The sequence below is a fragment of the Equus asinus genome, chromosome 2, assembly GCF_041296235.1.
Source record: "Equus asinus isolate D_3611 breed Donkey chromosome 2, EquAss-T2T_v2, whole genome shotgun sequence".
In the NCBI taxonomy this organism is placed as follows: Eukaryota; Metazoa; Chordata; class Mammalia; order Perissodactyla; family Equidae; genus Equus; species Equus asinus.
Window position 1 is genome coordinate 181773682 of NC_091791.1, and position 27833 is coordinate 181801514.

Here is a 27833-nt window from a genome sequence, read left to right on the forward strand (position 1 = left end):
CTTCAGTGCTCCTTAGCAATTCTTTCAGCAGCATCTCTACACTAGCCGTTTCTAACCTCCATTCTTCTTTTTGGAGCTCTTATTCTAGTATTCTCCCCTCTGTCACTTTGAAAAGATAGATTCGTTTTTTACTTCACAGAGAAAATGGGTCTAGTAAGTATGAACTGTCAACCTCATCCTTGTTTGCTTTCCTACTGTCTTAGAGGAGATGCTGTCCCTCCTTCTTTTCAGGGCCCTGCCATCTGCCTTGCTCTCAGTCCTATATTCTCCTGTCATGACAGTCGTTTCCAAATGGTAGTCTGTGGATCAGCTGTGTCTCAAAATCACCTGTGGAGTTTTTTTTAAATACAGATTCCAAAGCCCTCCCTCAGAGGGTCTGAGTCAGTGGGTCTGTGATGGAGTTTGAGAATCTATATTTTTTTAAAGTTCTCCAGGTGATTCTCATATGTAGCCAGTTATGGGAACCACTGATCTATGTGATTTTGATCCATTATATGAAATTTTACTCCGTTTCATAGACCAACCAAGGAAACAATATAATAATATACTCCACATAGTATGCACAGGCTAATTCAGCAGCTGCTATCATTGGTGTGATTTTGGGAGACAAAAAAATTTTTCATTGATTTAGAAATACTTGCCTATCTCATCCCAGACTTGTGAGGTTCAGTTTCCATTTGTGCTTTACGTCCCCTCCTCCAGCATGCCCAATCCCAAATTTTTCTCTGTATATTTTGCAGCATATTCTGTTTTGGTTACTTATCTCCCTAATCCAGTTCTATTTGTCCTTCCATTTAGCACTTCATTTTCGGTGATGTCTGGGTCATACCGGCATTGGTATTGTCATCATTCTCATTGTCATTATCTGAACTCTTAGAAAACATGGTGATAATATTCATAAAGTTAAAAATTAAACTAGCACTATCTTGATACAGAGCACAACATTTAATGCACAGAGAAGTCAGGGATGAACTGTAAACTCTCACATTGACAGAGTGCTTAGGTTGAACTAAAGTTGCATCACCAGGAGTGACGCAATAATGGAAGATCCATGATTGTGAACCACAAATCATGGTTGCTAACATTAGTGGCCAGGGGAAAAAACAACTGCAGGATAATCTATGCTGTATCCATCAGACACTAAAACGAGTATTGCTTTTAGCCCTGGTTTTTGGTCCACCGTATGAGTTTGTACTTTCCCTCCAACCTTCTGCACCTGTTACTGAAGACCAGGACTTTTTACATCCCATGAAACGGTTTTTGAGAACAGTCGGTCACCCTATGGACAACTCAGAAGTTGTAGAGTGGGCTCTTGAAACTGAAACAGAGGAGATTTTACTTAGTTAAGTGGAAATTAGGCAAGCTCTGAAATTTTTTTCCAGAAGAAGTGGTACATGTGTGATTTGATAATATCAGAGTTGGACAAAGAAATCTCACAGATTTCAGTGGGATTAATTAAGGCAGGCACAGGAAGGCAGACGAGATGGACCTGGAGGCTGTTAGAGTGTTTCATGAATGAAGTGCTTGAGGTAGATGTGCAGTTGGTAGTTGAAAATACCAGGACTGGAGTTCATTGGTAAGGATAGGACAGAGTTCGGTGAACACTTTGCAGGGCCAGTACTAACTCTGTATGGAGTCAACTGTATGATCCAGAAGGAGGACTATTCACCACTTACACAAAAGGAAAACAAATATGACTTTAAAAAGTTTGAATGAATAATATGGAAAGAAGTGATGGAATAAAGGTTGTTTTTCACCTGACTACCTGAGCTCCAGTAGGTCCCCATATCTTGGAAAGAAGCCATCTCTGTCCAGTTAATGATTATGCCCTGATGGAAACTTGCCAATCTGCGTAATGGAGAAACTACTTATTACTCGCACTTGCTCATCATCACTATTCCAAATGTGCCAGTTTTCAAATGTGTTTAGGGAACCCATACTAGCTGATATGAATAGGTTTGTGAGTCCATGTATAATTCAGGGAATTTGATTGTTTCATGGAGATAGACCCTGTTCTACCACAAAGTTGGCTCTGATTGAGGCTATTTTATTGCAAGAAGAAAATTTTAAAAATTGAAATGACTTGTTATGGAGAGTCAAAGAGATATTTTGAAGGAGTGATCAAAATAAACCAACATTTAAAAGAAGATATAACAGGTGACTTGAATATGAGAATGATCAGGGACAAAAGTCTAATTAGTTATCTGGGAGAAAAAAGGGAGGAACACTAAGCAAAAATACAGAGAAATGGAGTGAAATGATCAACAAATAAAACCTAATATGTGAAAAACAGGAGGATAACTGTAGAAGTGAAAGGAGTAGATTAAGAGAAACCATATCCAAAGAAATGTTAGAAGAAAACTCTTGAAGTGAAGGAAAACTCAAGTCATCAAATTGAAAGTGCATAACTGGATAGAATAATTTTCTTCAATTACATACTTATATATGTAAATTTATATACATATGTTAAGTAGATAGACATATCTGGGTAAAATATCTGTGCTCTAATGATAAAGAGAAAGTGGTACACCTTTCCAGTATAAAATTATTTCCAAGATAAAGAGCATCATACTGGCATTAAACTTTTCACCTGCAAAACTAGAAGGTATAACTATGCTTATAAATCTTACAGGAAAAGACTACAATTTAAGAATGCTATATCTAGCCAAAATATCATTTATACAAGAGGCCAAAACAAAGACTTATTTTTTAACAAGTAAGGCTCAGAAAGTACCTATTTATCCTTTCTGGGGGAATTACTTGAAGTAGTATTTTAGCTAAGGAAAAGTAAAACAGGGACCAGCCCCGTGGCCAAGTGGTTAGGTTTGCACGCTCCGCTTGGGAGGCCCAGAGTTTCACCAGTTCGGATCCTGGGTGCATATGTCACAGCTCATCCGGCCATGCTGAGGCGGCATCCCACATGTCACAGCCAGCAGGACCCACAACTAAAAAATATGCAACTGTGTCCTGGGGTGATTTGAGGAGAGAAAGCAGGAAAAAAAAAAAAGAAGAAGAAGGTTGGCAACAGTTGTTAGCTCAGGTTCCAATCTTTAGAGAAAAAAAAAACAAAAAAAGAAAACATCTCAAAAGAGGGAAGGATGATGTATAAGAATCAGTGGAAGCTAGTATGTCTTAAAATTTGTAAACTTAAAGCAATGATAAGAATTTTAATTGGAATATGTGTTGAGAAAAGATTCTCAAAATATGTTACATTCAACAAGAGAAATCTAAAATATGGCATGAAACTATAGTTTTAAACTATTACGAGTAAACTCTAGGTGTGGATAGAGGAGGTTTTAAAAAATCATCTTTTTGCTTTAGAAGTTTTCCCTTTATTTATTAGGTATATCCATTATGAGGTGATATAAAACTGGAATTAGTGTCTTGAATCTGAGATTCAGTAAAGCCTAGTTGATTATTTCAGTTAAGGGGATAGATTTTCCTATTCATGGGGATGTGCATGGTAGGTCAACCTAGCTTAACTGTATCTTTATAGGACATTTATATTTATAAAAATTTACTTTTTGAACAATTACTAGACAAATATCTTTGTTACTCTTTAGTACTATGTTCACTGAAAATGTTAAGTGAGAGCTTATATACTACATGCTTTGAATACAAAAAGGAAAAGAAATTTGCCATCTATTGGGGAGATAAATGTACCAAAAACTGCAGATGTAGTTAGATGAATGCTCTCACAGATATAGACACAGGCTGAAGTGAAGCCAAGGAAGAACTGTCTTTGGGGAGAGCTGTGAAAGGCTTAAGGGGCAGGAAGTTTATGAGTCCGCCATGAGTCAGGTAGGAAGGCACGCTTACCAGAGAGAACAGACGTTATAGATGAGTTGATGCAGGTGTTTATCCCAGGTAACTAAATCATACAAAAAATTCTTAAATTGAGATGCATCCAAATTGGTGTGAAAAGGAGATCTCTCCAGTGCCCCCTATTGAAAGCAGCTCTGAATCCTTGAGTACTGTTCTGGGTTACGCCTGGCTATTTTTACACTTCAAAAAAGGCAGCGTTTAGAGGAATTGTGTACAACAATCAGATGTTCGCTACATATTGCCATTACTTTTTCTGCAGAGGGGAGAGGATATAAATTCCTTGGCTTATTTTTAAACAGCATGGAGCTTAGGAACCGTTGCTTCAAAATAGGTTTCAGTTCTGCCTTCTCTGTTTAGATCACCTCAGATACAATGAGAGGACAGCCCTCTTGCTTCAGAAGTAGCCAAGGCTGCCCTTCATGGTTAATAAAACGTGATGGGCTTGTTAGATGGTAATCACAACCTGTTCATTTCCACAGAGAAGAGAAAAGCGTGATCAGCTGCTGTATCTCTTGTGTACTTTTCCAATATTCCTGGGTAGTCAGAGGGAAAACAGGGCTGCTCCGGTGTCAGGACAGAAGATATTTGCTCTCACTACTACCATGCTGAGAAATTAAGTCTTTTCTTAGAATTGAGAAATCACAGAATAAATTCTGTGGCCTGATAAAGATTTTCAAATGTGAAAGCTAACAGTTTGTTCCACTATCTACACATTTTGTTGGCTTCCATATATCAAGAGATTTCCTATAAATTATAGAATTTGAAATACTACAGATTCTCTCAGGAAGTTAGTTTCATAGAAATGGATAATCTTTTGGGGGGGGTAATGTGCTTAATTCTCTTGTTTGTAATGATATAAATGTTGGAATTCCTATTTTAGGAACCATAACTGCATAGAAGGTGGTGAGAGTTTTTCGTGGCTAATATTTTTCATATCAGAAAGCCATAGTGCCCAAGTGACAACATAAGTAATAATGCTTTAGGAAGTTTGTTTTTCTTCATTTTTTCATTAGAATCTCTTTTGATGAAATGATTTATTTGCATGTTGTTGAAAGTTTCTGTCCCTATTAATTGTCCTGATGCCTGACGGAGGCGTCCAGAACTGATAATCGGTAGGCTTTTCTATTTACTGCTGGAAGAACAAGCTGCTTATGATGACCCAACAGAGACGTGAGGAAGGTTTGTGAAAGGGGTGTATTCATCCAGCTCTAATCCTGGTTTTCAGAAAGGCAGTGTCTTTAAGTGTTCTCTAATTAGTGAATAGATATGGTTGTACATTCTTGTGGACACCTCTTTTGTAGGATAGAGATGGATGCCTGGCATGTTTAAATCTTTGTTTTACATTTCTTTTAAGTGAAATCGTAATATGAACATTTAACAATAGAAAATAGCAAAAGTAATTTTTAAACATGTAATTATTGCTATTTTATTAGTATGCTCCATTGTGATATTTCTTTTTTAACGTTATGATAATTAGAAACTTGAATATGTGATATCATAAGATGGTGTCTACAAAATGAGATTCGGTTTTATTTTTTGTTTTCTTGTTTGTTCTGCTGATGTCTCTTTACACATGAAAGAATGTGTACTGCTATGAAATAAATTCTTTTTCGGTTTGGTAAAATTGCTTCTACCCGTCACCTAGGAAATGTAAGCTAGGGAACAAGACACTGGTCTTTAGGCAGTGAACTGCATATAAAACGTGATCAGCGAAAACACCTGGAAATCAAAAAGAGCAAATTTTAGTTATGCTTCTCTTTTTCAAGGAACTTAAGTGCTTAGCTGTTATTGTCAGTACTAGAGAAGGAAGTCGGCAGTGACATTTGAAATGTGATAAATAAAAGCCCACAGAATGTTTGCTTCTACTTTTAGCACTTGTCTGATTCCTTCTCCAGGAGTTGCATAATGGAAACTACCATAGACTTAACGCGGCTCTGATACACAACCTTACTTGCCGTCATAAATGTATTCTCTATCACTGTGTAATGATAAAGCCGTTGTTATTGAAACTGCCCAAGTTATTGAAACAGAGGGATAGGAGCTTTTTGCCTTTATCACCTGTATTATTAATTGGAGATAATTACTGCAGAGCAGCTGGCTGTTGGTTTTAGGGAGCATCAATTGTTCTTCTCACCCAGCTGTTGACTAATAAGGATAGTCCACACATCTGTTTCAACAGCTGGTAATTAACAAAAGCCTAATTGCTGCAACTCTTTTAACATCCAATCTGTGAAAAAGAAGGGATGTAGAGGAATATTATTGACTTTGTGCTTTGCGCTTTCTGAGACCAGTTTCTCTTTTTTCTCTCTCCCTCCACTTTTTTTCCCCCTTACTTTGAACACCACTGCCTTTGTATGAAGCATTGAATGGCAGGAGAACACAATATGGTAATCCAGAGCTTAACTTTTTCAGATCTTTGTTGGTGTTTCTTATTGCAACATTTCTTTGCTAACTTGCAAGATAAAATGGATCAAAAGCATTTTGAGTAGTTCCATACAACAGTTAAAATCCGCAGCAGTGTGCCCTAGGCTGTGTTGCTGTTGTCTGCAGCATCCAAAAGGAAACAGGGAATTCTCTTTTTTTATGCTTTTCACATCCTTAGACACAACTCTTACATAATGTCCACATTCAGACACAGAATTGTTGTTTAAGTTATATATGTTGATTAACAGAAATGAAGTCAGGTTTAACAATCCGTCTTCCTTGGCTGGAAAGCTAAACTCATCTCTTAAAAACTTTAGTTGCTGTTTTTAATACCTATGTATCAACTTAAAGTATTTGAGAAAACTTCTAACTTATTTATGAATAAATTATTTAATTTATTTATGGTCTGTTTTTCTTTAAAATGTGTTTTGATCTTTTTAAAGATGTGCTTTTAATTCAGATAACTTCAGTTATTTCTTGTTGATTTTTATGATGAATAGGAAGTTAACTGGCTTAGTCTTAGAAACCTGAGTAAAACTGTTTCACAAATGAGAGTTTTATACTTTAACATTTCACTTACTTGAATTCTTTCAGTACTTATATTTAATTATGAACTGTTTCAGTAAAAATCTTTCATATAGCCTGGTTATAAAGCTTTATATTTATTTTTTATTACAGATTTTTGCTAGTTATATATTAGTGTTTACATGTTTGAAAATATACTTGTTTCCTATTTTAAAATTTTCTGTGTAAAACATAACTTACTGAGATGTTGTTTTCCTTTCTTCAAGAATATATTTTTCCAGTTATCATGGCTGATTGTTCAGTAGCCCTTTCAATAGTCTTTTACATTGTCTTTATAGCCTATATATATATATGAGAACTTTGTGATAAGTGAAAAAGTTATTTTTATTAATTGAGATCACATAATCATACTGCTTTTCCTTTTAATATATTCATAAAATTTTCTATTAATGTTAAGATTAATTTGATAGAAAATGATTATGGTACTTATTTAGTATGAGTCTCTGAAAAGCCCTTAGCTAAAATGTTAGTCAAGTTCACCTGATTAAACTCGCTTCACTAACTTTCCAGTTGGTGATATTTCTATGCAGGCTGTTCTTTAATTGTTGTTAGGTATGTTGAAAGGTATAGAAGAAATTCTACCCAAGTGCTTGCCATGGACTGAATTGCAGATTGCATAATTTCAAAATTTTTTGCTGGCAAGACAAGTTTGGTTCAGCAGGTGTTCAGGTGATGAAGTATCATAGATGTAGTGAAAAAACATACACGATCCTAAACAAATAAACAAAATACTGCTGACTAAAATTCTAGCTAAATAGAAGGGCACTGGCATGTAGAGAAATGTTTACGACTCAAGTGGAAAGGAGGGGAATCTTGTCATTTTGGGAAATGTTTGCTTCTTGAGTTTAAGTAAGAATTTAATTTTCTCTGTGTGCTCATGTTCTTAGGTAGTTCCAGAGAAGGCAAGCTTAGGGAAAGGAATGTATCATGCCATGAGAAAGGAGAATGGACTTTTTGGGGAACTCACATTCCAGCTGATGATTTAAGTGTTTTCTTGCACATAATTTTTTTTTTCCTGAGGAAATGACCTTGAGAACAAGTGATGTTGTAGACAGAAATTCAGTAATTTAATAGATATTCTCTAAGGACTATAAATACTGCATGATTAACTTTTCTAGATGTTAGAAGAGGCAAATCTCATTAAGTGATGGAGGAGGTTATTAGTGAAGCCAATGAGGTGGTCAGTGGTTTTGTACCTGTCAGTAGGAATGACTTGCAGAGGTATAATCCACAAGTCTCAGGGGCCAGAGATCACCTGGATCTACCTAGCAACAAATGTAAGATCATGGTAGTATCTTCTGAGATAGGGTTCATTCAACAGAAAGATAAAGCCTCCACAGTCTGAATTAACGGACAAGGAAATGGTTCAAAAACAAATATATTAAATTACTTATGGCTTAAAAATAATATCATACAAATATTTTATGATATCATAAAACTAAAAAGTAAAAAGAAGACTTCAAAGTAAATGACAGTGAATGGAAAAAGAGCTAGAAATTAAGAGTAAACAGTGTCACCTCTGGAGTCATCACAATAGGATGAATTGACATGTTTAAAGTTGGAGAAGAGGTTGGCAAAGTAGTTAATGCACAGACTCAGATTATTTGCTAAACTGGTAGTCAAGAGTTCTGGGCTTAGATTCTGTTCCTGACATTAACTTTTACTTATAACCTTAAAAACTGAGAGGGTTTAATTAAATCGTTTCCTAACAAGTGGTTCTCTCACCTCATGGAATTTTTTCCTAAAGGATTCACAATTGTTAAAGGCAATTGTGGGTAATGTTTCAATTTCTACTTTTCAATATTGTATCAATTAGATAATTACTTATTATATCTTCCCTTTTATAAAAAAGTGAGACTATGAAAACTTCTAATGTTAAATTAAAATATGCGGGGGCCGGCCCAATGGCGCAGTGGTTAAGTGTGCACGTTCCGCTTTGACGGCCCGGGGTTCGCCAGTTCAGACCCAGGTGCAGACATGGCGCCACTTGACATGCCATGCTGTGGTAGGTGTCCCACATATAAAGTAGCAGAAGATGGGCATGGATGTTAGCTCAGGGCCAGTCTTCCTCAGCAAAAAAAAAAAAAGAGAATGGGTAGCAGTTATTGGATTTTGGACACAGGACAAGCTTAGGACACAGTTTGTCATTCGTCTGAACCGTGCCAGCTGCTATAGTGATTCTGACCATGACACTGTTTTAAATAGTTTTAATTCTTAATTTATATTGTTTATTGTAGAACGAGAGAGATTGTGGTTTAAAGACAGGAAGCAAAAGAAACACTAACGTCACACTAGTTAATACAGGGCTTAAAAGTGATGATACTGGAAATTTATCCCATGATGCTCTTCACCATCTGATCAAAATTCTTATGTAGCCAATCTTTTTATCTCCAGTAGTTCCATCAAACAATGTTAAAAGAGAAAAATATCATTAGGATGACTGTATCCAAAATTTTACTTTACTTTTTCATATATTTGCATTTTAGACTAGACAGCCCCACAGTGGATTGTTTTCAGAGAAGGGCTTGCAAATGGCAATCTGAAACCTTCACGGGGATCTTTTCTATTTAAAAACAATTCAGGAAAATTATTGAAATGAATAACCCAATTAATATACCAAATGTAAGAATTCTAAATGTTAAATTAGAAAAGGTTTGGTCTATTTCTGATAGTGTGATGTGTGTTAAATTTCAATATAGACTTCTCCTTCCTGCACTGTGGCAAGAAGATACTGTGGGAACCTTTGTGCTGCTACCCTGCCAGGTCCCAGACAAAATGTAATTTTCATGCATTGCTAGACTCACAAAAAATCGAGGAAATCTTCCAAAGATTCTACTTCATCAAAAAATTGGGAGGGAGTTGAACCAGAGCCACCTTCTTCCCCAATAGTAAACAAACAGAGGGTCCACAGCTGCACCAAAGGCAAACACGTATAGAAGTACTTTGATCTTCATTTGGGATCCCAATCCTTAGACCAGCAGCAAGGCTAGGGAGCCGAGCCAGAAACTCCAACATTAATCCAGGCTTCTCGAACTTTATCTAGGAATCGTCTCCCCTGGCTCCTTGATGAAGCAGACACAAACCATCTTCAGAAGAAGGCATCCCAAATTTAGTCCTGCAGGATTTCCATAGATGATTATCAGGAAAATATGAATTTACAAACAAAGATCAGTCAAACACATGAGGAAGAAAACCATCATGAATGACAGTCAACAGATATAACAGGCCCAAAACACACACACACACACACCCCATACAATAAAGTCATCTAAAGAACATAGAGTAGCTAAGTATGAAATGCTTTAACCAATATTTAAATAAATAGAGTTTGAATCACATCCATGAATAAACCACAAGCATTTTCTGGGAAACACCAGGCAAATCTGAAAAAGAATCACATGCAAGTTCAAAAAAGTAAAAGACAAAATTTTGATGTAAAATACTCTAGGAGAACTTAAACATCAGATTATATACAACTGAAGAAAGAATTAGTGTGCCAGAAGACATGAATTGGAATATATCTGAAAATTTGCCTATGATACAACACTGATAGAGGAAACAAAAATTAGGAGATTTAGAGTAAGATAGCCCAACAAACATTTAATTGGACTCCCAAAAGGAGAGAATACAGACAATCCAGGAAAAGCGTTATCAGAACAGAAAACAACTGAGATTTTTCTAAAACTGATGAAAGATATCCATCCATAGTAAGATAAGAATCTTATAACCTAATCACATCATAATGAAATAGAAGAATTCTGACATCAAAGAGATAATTATAAAAGTAGCCAGCCAAAGGAAAAAGACAGATTAGTTTCAAATGAGCAACAATTAAAGTTACAAAGGTCTGCTCAACAGAGTAATGGAAGTCAGGAGACATTGGAATAATGCTTTCAGTGTTCTGAAAGAAAATAATTGCCAGTTTAGAATTACATACCCAGCGTGAATATCCTCTGAGAATGAATATGAAATAGAAACATTTTCAGACAACTAAAAATTGAGTTACTCATTTTCAGCTTTGTGTTAAAGAAACTTTCAAGAGCTGTTGTTTAAACAGAATGAAGATGATTCCATAGGGAGCCTCCGAGTCAGGAAGGAAAAAAGCAAAAGAGGAAAGTGACAAATATGTGTACATTGATTCAACAAAATAATATTAATAATGTTCTTTGAGGTTTAAACCTAAATAAAGTGAATTAGAATGCATTTAAAAAAAGAGTAACAAATAAGTTGAGAGAGGAGTAAATAGAGTTAAACAGTTTTAAGGTACTTTCTTTGTCCAGAAGTATTAATATTAGATTTTTGATAAGTCAATCTTATATCTTGTAGTTTCTGGGATAACCATTAAAAGAATACAAAGGAATATATTACATTCAAAATTAAAGAGGGGGAAATAGTATTATAAGAAAAGAATCAATCTAAAAGATAACAGGAAAAGGTAATTTAAAAAGAAAAAAGTAATGGCACTAGTGGGACAAATGGAAAGCACATAGTAAGTTATAGATTTAAGCTGAAATTTATTGGTAGTTACATTAAATGTAAGAGGATCAAATGTTCCAGTTAGAAGACAAAGATTATTAGACTATAAAAAATAATATACGCTATTTATAATAATCACATCTAAACCTAGGCATATAAAAAAGATTGAAATTAAAAAGATATACAAAAGATATGCCGTGCAAACACTAATAAAGAGAATGCTGTTGAAACTATATTAACATCAAATTAACTAAAACTAAGTTAACAATGTAAAACTACAACGTTTTTTTATTTGTTTGTTTTGCTTTGTGTATAATAGATGAAATCATGCCTCCCCAGCAAGATGATTTCCTGTCACAATGCAATGTTACCACGCAAGCACATGGTTACCATACAACTAAGCATTAACTCCTTTTTTCGTTTTTATTATAATGTGCCCTGAAGAACCTGTTCTGGAACAGTGTGAATTTCAGGTGTTTAAACTGCCCCCAGAAACATGTTCATTCTAGACAAAACACGTGTATTGAAAACGTGGTTAGCATTTCCCTTTTTTCACTTTTTCTGGTACCTGACAACTAACCAGAAACTTATAAAGACTGGCAGATATTCTGGGCTCTGTGCAAACCTGTAGTCTCTGACCCTCCAGGTCCATAGTCTGCAAACCATAGCCTCTGGACCAGCTGCTTGTTTTTGTAAATAAAGTTCTGTTGGAACATAGCCATCCCTGTTCATTTACATATCGTCTATGGCTGCTTTATGCTGCAAGAAAAGTTGAGTAGTTGCAACAGAAACCGTATGGCCCACAAGTCTAAAATATTTCATATCTGGACACTATGACCCTGCTCTAGACCACCACATGGCTTGAACTTGCACTTTAACCCCAATGCCTTCTACCTTATTCACGTGTTACTTGGTACAGTGCTCTTCTTAGTGACATCACTTATTGCCACAGTAACTTCACATCAGAGGCTCAGTTGAATCTATTAAAAATAGCTTACATATTTGTTCACTTTGATATGGCTATATCATATATTTAGTTATCTCATTTTATAATTGCATAATAATCCTGTGAGATGGGTATTATCGCCCCCATTTACCAATAATAAAATTGAAGTTCAGACACCCTACCCTGTTGAGGGTTGTGGAGCTAATGGCTGCTAGCCAAACCCAAGTTTGCTCTTCATCACTGTGCGGCCCTCTTTCTGGTGAACCTCAGTCTACTCTCCCTTTCTCTGCTTCGTGGAGTCTGCTCCCTGTACATGGATCATTTTCTGCCTTTGATTTCTGCTTCTATTATGAACTGCTTTCTTCCCTCTCTCATGTCAGACCACAGATCAGTAGACAGTGCATATATTTCTGCTTCTGAGTCAGGAGTCTGATCATCCCTGGTCTCAGAGGCTTTACCTTAGGACAAAACAGAACCTCTAAAGAATCACCTTTAAAGAACAGTGCACTGTGGCAATATGCTGTGGTAAGCAATCCATATCTTCCTATGAAGGGGAGGTGTGATTGAAATCTGGTCATTTTAATCCTCCTAATAATAGCTTTAAATTGTTTTGGATACCTTTTTGCAAGATATTTAGTTAACTTTACTAGATTCTTAAACTGCTTCTGAGGTTTAAAAGTCAAATACTAGGATGGCTATAGTCATATTCTTTGAGCAATTGTCTAATTAAACCTATTGTTTGAAAATATCAAATTAAATATCTTCCAGATGTGTTCAATAGTGTAACACAGTCTATATATTTTTGGTTGCTCTGTAAAACAATTCTGTTAAAACAATTAACACACACACTAAATTATACCATATTAAAATGCAGTCTGTATAGTAGAATAAGCAATGTTTTCTGGATACTTGTATTCAAATTCCAACTTTCCTTCTAACCAGCTATGAAACTTTGGACAATTTCCAAATGGTTCCCTAAACAGTTGTATTAGGAATAATTTCCTCACCTATAAAAACAGGGGACTATATTACCTCTAAGATCCTTTTCATATCTGACATATTTGGTTCTGTGATTTAATTTGTACTGTATGTTTCTTTATTTAGCAGATATCATGCATAAGATCAAATGCCTCTGTTCTCTGATAAAAACAGATTTCCATTAATGGTCTTGGAGTTGCCAAAGGAAGGCTTAACTATATCAGACTATTACTATTAAAAACACATTCAAACCAAACATAACAAGATTTTAAAATAAGATAAAAGTAGTTTCTCCACAATATCCATAACAAATAATGCTCGGTGATGTGAGCAGTGTAGTCTTTATTGTCCATCATTCTAAATTACTAGATAAAACTCTGAGGAAACAATGTAGTTCATCTCTAAGACAGTAGCAGTACAAATAGTTGTCCTATTTAGATGGCATTGCTCAAGAGAGAGTTTAAGAACAAGAGATATTTAATTATCAGACTAACCTCATATTAGTTAACCAACCTTTTTTTCATTCACTTAAGGTAAATAAAGTTCTGGGGATGTAATGTACAGCATAGTAACTAAAGTTAAAATACTATACCCTATATTTGAAAGTTTCTAGGAGAGTAAAGCTTAATATCACAAGAAAAAAATTGTAACTATGTGAGGTGATGGATATTGACTAATATTATTGTGCTAATCATTTCTCAATATATACATACGTCAGATCATCGTGTTGTACACCTAAAACTGATACAATGTTATATGTCAGTTCCATCTTAATGAAACTGGAAACAAAAAGAAAAGATAACAGCACAAGAAGAAAACACTTTTTTTAAGGTACGGTGAGAGGATACTGAAGATGTAAAACACGCACTGATTATTCTGTAAACTTCTATTATTATCAATAGATGTTATCAAATGATTATTTGATTCCATTGTTTCACCTGGGACTAGTTTAGCTGCTCCTTACAGCTGTTTTCAGCAACACTTTTTACAGGTTGGGAAGTAAGTATGAAAGGACACATAACTGAAGGAGAAAAAACTGGAGAGTACACCATTGGAAATTGCAATCAATCCTTCAAGGTTTTCCCTACGTAGAAAACAAAAGAAAGCATCACAAATGCTGCCGTTCTCTTCGTTTGACAGAGAACACTAGTCAAGAGGGAAGGACAAGGTATGGGTTTTGTGTGTGAGTGGGGTGAGGAGATGTGAAAAATTTTAAAACACATGCTACAGGCAGGAAAAGATATTTTGGTATTTCTCGGAAGGGAGTGTTACTGTTTTGGAGGGAACTATATTAGGTTGAGAATCATTTCACATTTTTAAGGTTTCTTTATGCTTGTTAAAATAGGTGGTGTCTTAGAAGTATAATTGGTACAATTTTTCTACATAAAATTATGGTGTGTTTTAAAATCAGTAGTATCTTAGCATCAGTGAAATCTGGTGACAAGTTTATAAAATTTGTTTAGGGAGTTTTGAAAATATAATTGTGACTATAGATGCTTAGAATATTTTTTGTTACAGTAGTAAAATTAGTGGATTTAGAAGAGCAGGTCTTAGTCAAGAAGACAAATGTTTTTATAGGCAAATTTTGGTGGAATAAGCAGCGGAATGTTTAAGTCCTACGACTGTTGGGGAGACGTGAGGCAGCAACACAGTTTGAACGTTCCTTAGAGAAGCAGAAGATGCAGCTAAGGTTAAATACAGTCGTGACTCCCAGTTGTTCCCATTACTGAGACTAAATCCACGGACGACTCCCAGTTACAAGGCTCCTTCGTGCCAATAACATTCTCCGGATCCGAACTGAATACAAATAATGCACATAATTATCAGAAAGACTGCAACAAGTTTCTTGCATTGTTACCTTGGGCTGAGTTTGGGTGGAGTATGGAGGGAGACTGGAATGAAGTTTTTGAGGAGTCAGACTAAAGAACAAAAAGTACAATTACATGTGGAAAGGTTTGAGTGATGTGTAAAAGGCGGCATGCTCAGAAGGATCTGGTACATCTCTGCTTGTCCTTTCTCCTGCAAGTATGGCTGTGACCTTTACAAATTAACCAAGCGCTTATGAGCCCATACATTTGTATTGTTTTTCAAATTCCTGAATAAGTACTTTTGTGGTCTGGCATATGTTCTTGACGATAGAGTATCGATCGATTTAACGCATATATATAATCTCCCAGAATGTTGTATAGTGTGGTGTAAGAGGGAAATAGGTGTTTTGTACCAAACAGGCCTGAATTTGTATTTGAGTCCTATCAGTCACTATTATCACCTGTAAAATAGGAATAATAGGAATTAGCTCACAGGTTGGTTGCGAGGATAGACTATAGTAATTTACTTCAAGCACTTGGTACAACGCGCAGCTCATAGTAGGAATTCACAAGTGGTGTTGCTATTGTAGTTAAGCACAGATGCTTTAAAGTTTTATCAATTTAGGCAGCAAGTTTGGCAGTTTCCTCATAATATATATAACTTTGTAATATATATATACACATATATATGTATAAACACATACACGCTTATGATAAGACCCAAAAATACCCCTCCTTGGTATTTACCTAAGAGAAATGAAGGTATATTTCCACAAAATGACCTATATGCAAGTGTTTATACCTGCTTTATTAATAATGGCCAAAAATTAGAAACTACTCAATTGTTCAACTGGTGAATGGCTGTGCATTTGGCACATCCATACAAGGGAATACTACTGAGTGATATAAAGGAATGAACCACTGATACATGTAATAATATGAATGAATCCCAAAAGCGTTAGAGTAAGTGAAAGAAGCCAAATTCAAAAGCCTGTCTACTATATGATTCCATTTTTATGACATTCTAGAAAAGGCAAAACTATAGGAATAAAAATCACGTAAGTGGTTGCCAGGGGCGGGGTGTAAAAGGGAGGGCATGGACTGCAGTGGTACACAAGGGAGCATTTTGGGGTGATGGAAATATTCTATATCTTGGTTATTACACGACTATATAAAGTTGTCAAAATTTACACAAATGTGCATCAAAATGGGTGAATTTTTACTTTGTGTAAATTATAACTCAATAAGCCTGACCCTAAAAATTTCATCAATGGATATACTTAGATGATATGTCATACATGTTTTAATTTTACCTCAAAGCATAACTATAAGTAGAAAAAGTATTATACTTGTGTAAAATGTTTACCTAAAATTATGATTATATATAGAAATTCTGACTCACTGTAGGCTTTGCTCAAAAATATTTTTTTTTAAGTATTTTAAGCAAAATTTCAAGGTGGAATATAAATATATAGTTTCTAAACAGTACAGTAAAAAGGAGAATATAGAAAATTTAATCTACTCTAAGTAGAGAAAAAAACAAAAGTAAAGAAAAAATCACAATGTAATGCACACCTTCACAATGTATGATGTAAGTATTGTCAAAATACATACATACATCAATATGAATGAGCCAAGAGTAAAATACTGACCAAGAAAACAATTGTCTGTGACATATGTAGAATATCATTTATATAGAGTTTGATAACCTATAAATAGCATGGAGTATTATTTATAAGTACATAACTATATAGTAAAAGTATAAAATATTCTTGAAAATAAGCCCAAATTCATGGAAGTGTTTCCCTTTGGAGGTGGGAGGGAAGGAAGGAAATGTGACTAGTGAGTGTGACACATAGATTGGGGTGGAGGATTCTTGTTTTAATAAGAAGCAAAATAGCAAACTATTTTTTTAGTTTAAAACAAGATTTATTGCAGTGTGTAAAGAATGCCGTCAATTTCATAAATAGGTGTATTTATTTGCAAGTGTTCACACATGCTTCCATATGTGTAGATTGTCTCTGGAACGATGCACAAACAGGTAACTGGTGATCTCAGGAGAGGGGATCTGTGGTACTGAGGTTGGAGGTGGGAGCGAGACTTACTTTATGTTGTATGTTTTCTTACACTCTTTGAATTTCGTCATTTTTTAATGCATGTATTTTTTTATGTGAGCATACACATAAATGAATGAGTCCAGTTTTTATAGAACTAATTGCCAGGAATATGGAACTAATATTCCCAAAAACCAGGAATAACATCTTGTTTGCTAATTTCCTTAATGTTTGCGATATGAAATTTATTTTTGACTTGCAGTGTGATGGAATTGTATATTAATGATGAAACTAGGAAATGCAGTAGAAGTAAACCGCACGTTTAAATTAGTTTTATTACGTTACGTGTAATATAAATCCGACTCAAACCAGCCTAAGCCAACAAAAAAAGGATTTATGTACCCAGAAAGTCCAAGAATGGATCTGAATGTGTCTGGCATACCGAGATCCAGGAGTGCAAATGATGTCATCAGGATTCGGTTTTCCTCTGGGGCCAGTGGGATGGAGTATTCTGTTTGAGCAACCTGGGTCATGTATACCTGAGGCGGTGGCGAAGGAAGTTCATCCTAGCCACCAGGACTGAACAGGATCACTGTGACAGAGGGTAAGACTATTTCCCCAAAAAGGAGCTGCTGGACAGATAAGAATATATCTGATAAAGTAGGGGAAGGAGGTTGTCGAGCCAGAAGGGTTATAATGGCTCTGAACATAGTCAGCAGGGCCTCGACAGAAGATAAGGCATTTGGAATTAATAAATGAAGTGGATTGTTAAGCAACACCAAATCTTCATAGCCAACCATAAGCAAATGTTTGACTAAGTTATATTAATTAGAGTTGGTAAATTTCGTGCCAGCCACCAGACTGTGGAAGGAAAAGTGAAATGTACAATATTACCTGAAGCGCAGGAATTTGAAGTTTTCATGACCTCATTTTCACTGCAGAAATTTCTTAGGCGGAATCTTCGTTATGGCATTTTCCTGCTAGGACATTGTTGGTTTTGGTTTTTGGTTTTGGGGTATTTTGTTTTGGTTTTTTTTTTGTTTGCAGGAAAAAAACTTCAAAATACTCATCTAAGGTATTTAGCATTGTCACATATTTGTTTAGCAAATTCTCTATTACCTGCCCAATATTTGATATTCTTTAAATACATGCAATAGGATATCCTATGTTTTGTAAGTTGAAAGTGGTATGTCCTATTTTTGTGATTTTTTTTGACTTGCCATTCGTCACAGTGTGCATCTGCGTCTTCCAAGTTACCATTTCAACCACATTTTATAGCATACTGAAAATTGGCAAAGCTGTTAATTATTGACATCAAGAGCCAGCCACCTATTTTTATTTTAAATGCTTTTTAATAATTTTTGAGAATGTTTCAACAATAATTCTAGAATATAGCATGTTCAAGCACTCAAACATCTTAAATTAATTAAAAAGTAGCTCTTTGTTAGAATTTGCTAGCCCAGATAGAGAACAAATTAATTTAGTGCCTAAATTTATATACAAAGATCCAAACTGCTGCATGTTTTTATAATTTACCACTGTTAAAATAGAAAAGTGGCACTGTCTAGTGTTCACTTGTATTACACTAACTTATTTTCCTATGATCAAGATTTCACGATCTGTGACTTCATTCTTATGCAAGAAAATAATTCCAGTGAAATCATGAATTCAGCAAAATTAGTAAACTTCTGTCTTCAGACTTTCAATTGCTTTTTAATTATTGCCATTAGTGTAGTTTGTGAGGTGTGCTAGCAATTTAGTCTTTATTATCTATCAGACACCATTTAAGTGGAAGACAACCTATTCGTGCGAATTATACTTTAAATAAACAAAACTGAAACCTGACTTATCAGGACCATATTTTTTAAAAGTTATGTTGAAAACTCTTTTGATCTATGCCTGAAATCCAATGGGAGTGATGATTGGATGGTGGCAATTCTTTTTAAATTACTAGTTTGAACCTATTGAAAAGCCACTTGCAGGCCCTGTAAAATTTGAATATTGTAGGCAGAGAGGAACAGTAACATCCCTTGAATAAAATATTTCTAACATCCAGGATAGCTGCCCTTTTCCTTTTAGAGATTTTTTTTCTTGCAGAAAAGGAATTGAAAGGTTAAATCATATCTAAGAATCGGGTTGTAGTCGTGTATTTTTTTTATGTTAAATATCAAAGATGGCTTAACAACATATTTAGAATTTTCTGAGTTTTACTATTAATAAAGTTAAAGGAAAATCTAGTGTGATCGGCAGTGGAGCCACATTAAATTTGTATGTGAAATACCCATTGTGCTTATCTCTACTCTAGATAGTGCTCTGAACCCCTGTTCCACATTCTGAATTCTGTGTATAAAGTTAAACATTGCAGAAGGGCGTATATCTGATGATACAGATGAATAAGGTTGAAGTTCAGTACTGAGCAAAGTTGGTGAATTTAATATGTTCATGTCTTGAGCGTTTCTATTATTAATATAATTGGATTATTTTGTGGGAAATTACGAAACACTGCTAAAAATACTGATAGGTTGTAAACTACCAGAAATTTAAAACTCCTGTTCATACTATAGTACTCTATTTCAATGTACCAAACTAATATTAAATTTCTTAAAATATTAATTACTTGTAGGCAAAGTTGGTAGCTATGCAACAAGCCAGGGAAACTGCAGTTCAACAGTACAAACAACTGGAAGAAGAAATCCAGACACTTCGGGTTTACTACAGGTAAGATTCTTTCCGCCCGGGCTTCAAGGATTGCCATCAGTTTGGGAAACGTTTCTGCCTGATTTTACAGTGGCAGATGAAGAAACACCTCTATGAAATGAAACATTATGCACTGAAAACATTTTTTTCCTTTTAAAATAATTCAGGCATAAAATATTCATTATTCTACATCTTTTCTTTCCTGCATTTGGTGAAGTTTAAGTTTAGACTCCCATCAGAATTACAAAATTTACGTAACTCATCACCAGTTGTCTAAATGAAGCCTGATTAGCCATTGAACTATTTGCTCATCTACATGCCACCTCTAAAGTGATGAAAGTGTTTTTAAAATAGTAGCTGAATAGCAGTGATAACAGCCTTTCACCTATTATTGTAGAATATGAGATGTTTCTAAAGGAATGCCACTAAAGATTTTTAAGACTTATTTAATTTATGCTTCAAGAGTAGTTGTGAAATTAATTCAGTAGGTCACACTAGTATTTTTTAACGAACGAAATAGAATAGAAAATGTCAGTGTGCATTTCCTGCAGTGAGGGTAAAGATTGTTTTGTGATACTTTTGTTTCAGTTTTGTGTTGTGTGAGAGAGAGATAAGATTTTACTGTGCTATGTGTAAAATATGTATTCTCACAGTGGATCATGGTGAAGAAAAAGGGGGGTTTGGAAAATGATGTACAAGGCCCTGTATATTCTTTGATACTTACTAAGATTTAAAAAAACTGAAGTCTGAAATGTAAGAATTCACTTAACTGAGGGCTGTAGGTTATTGAAAGATTTTTTTTCTTAATTTGACCCCTCTTCTCAGGATAATATTGTTAAGTGCGTAAAATGCAATTATAACAAAATCAGTTTTATTGAAATGCAATTATGAAAGTATCACGTCATGATATTGCTGTATACATGAGTCGTTATTAATACATTAAATAACTAGATCTAACAGCCAATCTACTAACAACTGTAACTTCAAAGTAGTCGAAGTAGATGATTTTAAATGGTATTTTTGGGGATAAGTGCAAACAGTGAGATGTGACATGAAAGTGCCAGTGGTTTCTGTGGGCACAGACTCTCAAGGGCCACTAATAATACCACTGTAGTTTGTTCCTATGTTCATAATTGCAGGAAGTGCTGTATTTACATGAGAGTTAGTGAATAACAAAGATGAATTTTTTTCCCATCACCAAGTTAAGAACCCTTGTTTTGGAGCAGTGTTACTGACACAGTAGTTGGTTATTGTCATAGTTTGAATTGGGTCCCTCAAAAAAGGTATGTTCAAGTCCTAACCCCCTAGTACTTCAGGATGTGACTTTCTTGGAAATAGGGTCTTTACGGAGGTAACCAAGTTAAAATGAGGTCATTAGCATGGGCTCTAACCCAATATGACAATGTGCTTATGAAAAGTGGAAATTTGGACACAGAGACACATGCGTAGAGGGTAGACTTTATGAAGACACATGGAGAAGTCAACCTTGTGCCTGGAGTGATGCATCTACAAGCCCAAGAAAGCCAAGGATCGGAGCAAACCAAGAGCTGGAAGAGGGGTGGGAGGATTCTCCTTTACAGCCGTCAAAGGGACACCTTGATTTTGGACGTGTAGCCTCCAGAACTGTGTGGCAACACATTTGTGTTGTCTTAAGCCCCTAGTTTGTGGTGCTTTGTTACAGCAGCCCTAGGAAGTGAATACAGTTGTCAGATGCCAACTATGTTTGGTTGATGATGGACTGTGGGGAAGCATTTGCTTGCAGTTAGAATCAGTGTCTGTGTGCCAGCATGTAAGTAAGCAGAACCCGGATGGTGGATGAAGACATCCATCCACCTACCCTTTTTTTTCCAGTATCGAGTGAATATGACAGTCTTTCCTCTGTATTTTAGGCTAGTTGTTCTCACCTGAGGCTGTGTATTAGAAGCCCCTGAGGAGCCTCTGAGAATCCTGATCCCCATCCCATCCCATCTCATCCCAGGCCCATTACATCAGCGTCTCTTGGGGTAGGACTCACCTGTCAATGTGTTGTAAAGCTCCCAGAAATTCCCATGTGCAGCAAGTTTGAGAGTCACTGCCTTACTTGCACACTTCAGTTAGCTGCATTAAATGAGGGTCTCTTCTGGGTAGAATACAGAGGCACATATGAAACCGTTTACTAAGACTTCCGAGTACTGTGTGATTTGAGCCCAGACCTTGTATGTTGCAGCGTGGTACGTAGTAGCTTCACCCCATTGATAGGGAGAGTTTTTATGAAACCTTCTGCCGTCTTTGTCAGGTAGGACTACACGCGCTCTGTTGATATAGTGACTGTCCTAGAATTCCTGGAGGTGTGTGATAATCTCGCATGAATTGATATTACTTCCTGAAAAACAAACCTTGATGCCAGTTCTTGACCTCCTTCTCTTTGCTGAATTGTAGGAGATTATTGAAAGGTTTTTAAAAATTGAAAAACTAAAATATTTGTTTTTCAAAGACTTTTTTAAATCTATGAATCTAACAGAATTAAATAATCTCCTTTAAATAAAGAGTTAATTATTGGCCCAAAGCTATACTTCAGAAGTACCCCTCTCACTGCTACTTTTTAAATAAAATTTGCTGGTAGTGTAGTAAAGCTGCCGGGCTTAGACAGCCCTGCCGTGTGTGAGCTTATAGAAATGAACCTCTCCGAGACCACTTCCTCTTTGTAAGATGAGAATTATAGTACCTACCTCGTAGAGGTGTTGTAAGCATATCAGTCCTTAGCACAGTATTTGGCTGGTTGTTAGTGCTCAACCAATGTTAAGATAAATTTCTTTTTACAGCAAGAAGTCCATGAGGTAGGAGCAGGATCAAAAACTGTAATACCACTAACGATATACTGGGAAGGAAAGTTCCAAAAAGAAGGGTCAAATGTTGCTAAATAGTTAAAATAAGGACAAAAAGTATTCTTTTTGTTTGAAATGAGGTAGTCATTAGTGACCTCCACAAGAGAAGTTTTAATAGAGTATTCGAAATAGAAGCCAGTTTTCCGTGAATTAAAGAGTGATTAAGAAGCAAAGAAGCGTGGCAGTTTGAACAGTACTGTGGTCCTTGAAGACCTTGTTCAGTGGTCTTGAATAAGAAAGATGTTAATGATAATTGAGAAGGAGGAAAGGTGGGTTAAGGATTTTGCTTTTGTTTTTGAAAAATGACAGATAGTTGAGCATGTTTATGATTAATTGGAAGGAGCAAATAGAATTGTTATGGAAAAAGATTCCTAGAAAAGTAGGAAGAGGTGAAATTCAGTCTGCAGAAGAGTTTGCCTTGAACAGGAAAGTGGTCACCCTATGCTCAGAGACAGAGTGAGGGGGATAAGATTAGCTGTGAATGTGAATAAATTTCAGCTCACAATTAATGGCTCCATGTTTTTTCCTGCAAAGTAAAGGTCGCCATGGGCTTCTGAAGTGAGAGGGCAGGAGGCTTTGAAAGGAATAACCAAGGGTTTCTACTGAAGGGGATGGGAGAGAGAGCTGCATAAGGGCGAGAAGAACAAAGTCTAGCGATCCTGAAGTCTCAGCTGGGGGTGGATGCCATAAATTTGTATGAACTCTAATTTGTACAGTTGTGTAATTTAACACATTCCACGGCCCTTGTATAGCATCACAGAAGGCAAAGGATCAAAATGATTCAGGATTACGAATTTGCAGGACTAAAATGGTGGAGAGGAGAGTGGTTGAGGGCATACTAGCAAAAGAGTTGTTAAATGATGACTGATAGTCTACGCTAAACAGGGCAGGAAATAAAATTGAAGGGACGTGCTGAGAGAAAAAGGAGGAATCAAGAAACCATAAATCTGGAGGAGATCATAGGGTGAATCTAGGGAGAATAAGAAAATTCAACAGCTGAAAGGATTGCAGGCTGTAGTCAGAAAGTAGAACGTTGCTATTTAAGATCTCAGAGGTGAAGCCCTCGGTTCTGAGCAATGACAACGTTGAAGGCCTTGCCTGAGAGTGGGTAGTTGAAATTGGGAGGAGATGAGAGTCACTAGATGTGAAGAAGTCAAAACTTAGGAAACTAAAGAACTGAATGCCAATTTAGATATTGTCTCTGAAAATATTGGCCTATTTTGGGATATTCACTGTAAGTGCCATAATAGAAAATGACCCCAAAATGGACAGATAAAAGCTACATGTTGAAATAAAGTGACATGTAGCTGGATGTATCAAAAGGAGAAACCCATTTGATGTGTGATGTGCGGAAGAATGTGTGGGACATGGGAAAGGGAGGAATGGGGAGTGGCTAGGGGCTGGGGTGTGGAGAGAGAGGGGAGTCATTGTTTAATGGGTACCGAGTTTCTATTTGGGGTGGTGAAAAAGTTCTGAAAATGGATAGTGCTGATGGCTGAGCAACATTGTGATTGTACCTTATGCCACTTAATTGTACACTTAAAAATGGTTAAAATGGTACATTTTGTGTTATTTTGCCACATTTTTTTTAAAAGGTACAGAGAACATTCTGTGGGGATATACAGAAATTTATTTTAAATGGAATAGGGGTAAGATCCCTGGGGTATAAAACTCTAGAAGCGGAGAGGCAATTACCAGAAACAACAAAGCTTAAATTTCCTGGAAGCTCATATTCTGACTTAAACTGATTTAAGTGAAAGTAAACAAAATTTGTTACACACCTGAATTGATGGTGGTTATAAATCCATACATGAAACACAACTAATTCATAGAAATATTAGGATTTTTTTCCTCAAAATTTGCTATGTCATAGAGGACAAGGAAAAATTCCATTTTTCTGTGAAGAAAACTAAGACTAATTTTGTAATTTTCATGTGTGTGTGTGTGGTTGTGTGTGTGTGTAAAGAATTTATAGATAATCGATTTTGTTTAGCAAAGTTTAATAAAAAATGTATTCAGTTATTTGAATCAGTTTTACACTTACATATACAAACATATATTGTCATATTAAAGAAAGGTATCTACCAATAATTAAGAACAATATAGGAATAGGACAGTAAGCCAGAGCAGGAGCGAGTCAGGACACAGCTTGCGTGTATACCATGAAACCCCAAAAGAATGAGCCCTGAGTCTGGCTCTCAGCTTCCCAGCAGCTGGAGCAGAGGAGAATGTATGATCGGTTATTAGTTTTAGGGGCAGATTAAAATATGCTGATGACTTTCACTTATCTTGCCTTTAATTCTACCAGTGAGTGATATTGACCTTATTCTTTTCCATTTTTTTTCCTAAAATCGTTTTCTCTTGCTGGGTTACGCTCAAAGCTATTGTTATGTAAGCAGTCCATTTCCCTCTGTGGAAATAAGGAATACGGAAATATGTTTTTCTGGGTTTCTCTCTTCTGTCAGTTTCCTTTGAGTTTTACAAGACTTGAGTACTAAGAAGAGGAACTCCTGGTCTGTGTTTCCTTTGGCAGAGTTAGGGACAGGGCAAGCGAGGTGGGTGGGATATGAAACTTACCGTGGAGCTGACAGCTCGTTCACATTCAGGCAGAAGGGAGAGCAGGAGAGGAGTAACAATATGAAGATTTAAAATAAATTTCCTTTATTACAAAAGCGCTATTAGCAAAGTATTAGCGCCTCTTTATTGCTGTGCTGAAGGCTGAGTTCATTTGCAACAGCTTCCTTAGTCTAAAGCTAAACAGTTTCATCAGGAAAGAATCTTAAACTTTGAGGGTTAGACTTGTATTTAGCAATGATTTTTTTCCTGTTGTTGTAAACCTGTAGTGCTGCATTCCTGGGTTCAGGAGGCATAATAATAACAAACTCTTCTAATCGAGAGAACGCTTCAGATTCAATGTTTGCTGATTTTAGAGTGCTTCCTTATATTTCCTTTAGCTTAAAGAAAGTATAAAGTGTGTAGGTGAGAATTAGATCCTGTTGCTTAGTGCCACTAGACTAGAGTTTAATGTACTTAAAATAGCAGCAGTTTGTTTTAAAGTTTTATTATATTTTGTGTGATTCCACATAGGAAGTTGGGATGTCTTTCAGAACACAATAAATTTCACATTTTAGACCAAAAATATTGAATAAAATCCTCCATATTTTAAGGTTGTATGTTTCCTATGACTGTGCTAGTGTTTTTTAAATACTTAAATAGGATGCCTATGTGTTTGACGTAGTGAAAACTGCACACACGTGAACCCTGCTTACTGGGTTCCTAATATACATTTCAGTCATAGAAGCCGTAAAGATAGAGGGCATGTAAAATATACTCAAAAAGAGAGTGAAATTCTTAATTGTTTTACATTCCTTTTATAAACTTTAGTATGTCTTTTACTTTTTATGTGTATATATGCTGTCCTTAGCAATCAAAAATGTTAGTGTCACTAGGATCTGGTTGTTATGTGTGTTTTTTTTTTTATGGTGGTGATCATTTTTCATTGAACCATATGGTCTCTCAGTCAGAACTGTGTATTGATAAGACAGCAGCGATGATAGCATGCCAACTCTAGCCGTAAAGCTACATTTTTCTTGATGCAAATCTCTCATTGAGAGGGGTAACACTCCAACCTGACCTCATTCATTCTGTGTTCTAATCAGTTGTGCTAGTTCAACTACCCAATGACTTAAAAATTTTGTCACATCTATATTTTCTATAGGAATGAGCTGTCCATGGAGTATGGTACCATACTATAAAGCAGTAATAAAAAGAACAAAAGAAGACCAGAATTCTTCCATCTTTGCCATTAATCAGAGTTTTTTTTAACGTAGGCAAGCTCCAAGCTTTCTAGGTTTCAGTTTTTTTAACTTTGACACTAGGGAACTGTGCAAAATAAGACGGCATTTTCTAGTTCCAACATTTTGTGAAATTTGTCACTCTTTCATATGAGGTAGATTAAATTTTTGTTTAGCGCTATTGAGAATCAAGAACCGTCTTGTTATGCTATTAAGTGGCACCCATTTTCAAGGCCTTTTTAATGTACAGCTGACTTCACCTTTACTATTCAAGTCATCATATGTATTTATCGATGGCTGTGGCATGCAACACAAAAAGAAAATTAAAACGAGGTTTAAAAAACAAAAGAAAAAACCTTAAAGTTTGCATTTTCTGTGTGTCCAATGAATTGCAATATACTTATTAAAGATTCTTTCTGTCCTCTTCTCAACTTAAGGAGTGTCACATTAATAAGTTACTTAACTTCTGAATGTCAGATACTTTACCTGTGAAGAGAGAAAATCTGGCCTACTTACTATGAAAATCAAAAAATTTGGATGTTTTCTGAAAACTGTAAAGCATTGTGCAAAGGAAATATGTTAATAGTATTATTGATAAAAATCACCATAAAAGTTTTGCTTTCTTAAGATACAAGACAAAAACTAAGTTAGTAAAGAGTCTTTTTCTACCAAAAAATTTTTCTATCTTCTGACTTTGTATCCAGAAGGACAGGTTTTGCATTATCAGGTTTCACTATTTTCTCTTATTCTGAAGTTATAAGACTAAAGTAAGTTATAAGAATAAAACTAAAATCCAACATGTATGGCTCTCACCTGCTCCTTGTTATTCTATAAAGTGACTCCGTCTCCTCTTTTAGGAGCAGTTAACAAAATGCTTTGCAGTTTAATCATCATGGTTAGCAGAAAGCCCAGAGTTAGACTGGGCTTGCCAGTTATAGGTCCTGGGGCTTGCCATCTATTAACGATATTTCTATCAGCTTGAGAATAATTTAATTTTATATTTGGTTAGACAAAAAAGTAAAGTGTTCTCCTTGGTCATGGCTCTCAGAACATTATTATAGTTCCACAGGTGCCCATGACCTCCCACATGGGTAATCCTTGATTTTCCCTTTTTGCAAATTTAATCCGTAACCAAATTTTGCTAGATTTTTCCTTGCAGTGGCTGTTGCATTTGCCGTCTTATTTTGCAGAGTTCCTACCTTAGACCAGACGTGTATAATTCAATGCCCAGGCTTTTCTTACTTCTTCACCTGCTTGTCTCCATTCCTTACTCCTCTTGAGATTCCTGAAACATTATTTTCAACCTCTTACTCAGCCATCAGCAGTATTTAATGATACCCCATTACCTGGACAATAAATTCCAAACTCTTTGACCTAACGTT

At 35.7% G+C, this 27833-nt stretch overlaps 1 protein-coding gene across 13 annotated transcripts in view; it reads left to right on the forward strand.

The window, feature by feature from the left end:
* The window catches only part of MIPOL1 (mirror-image polydactyly 1), a 303533-nt gene that overhangs the window by 184496 nt on the left and 91204 nt on the right, over positions 1-27833 (forward strand). For all 13 annotated transcript variants that reach the window (XM_044765525.2, XM_044765526.2, XM_070504267.1 and 10 more), the window contains one exon: positions 19720-19814. In XM_044765525.2, the coding sequence (XP_044621460.1) occupies positions 19720-19814 (95 nt within the window). The remainder of the gene's footprint in view (positions 1-19719; positions 19815-27833) is intronic.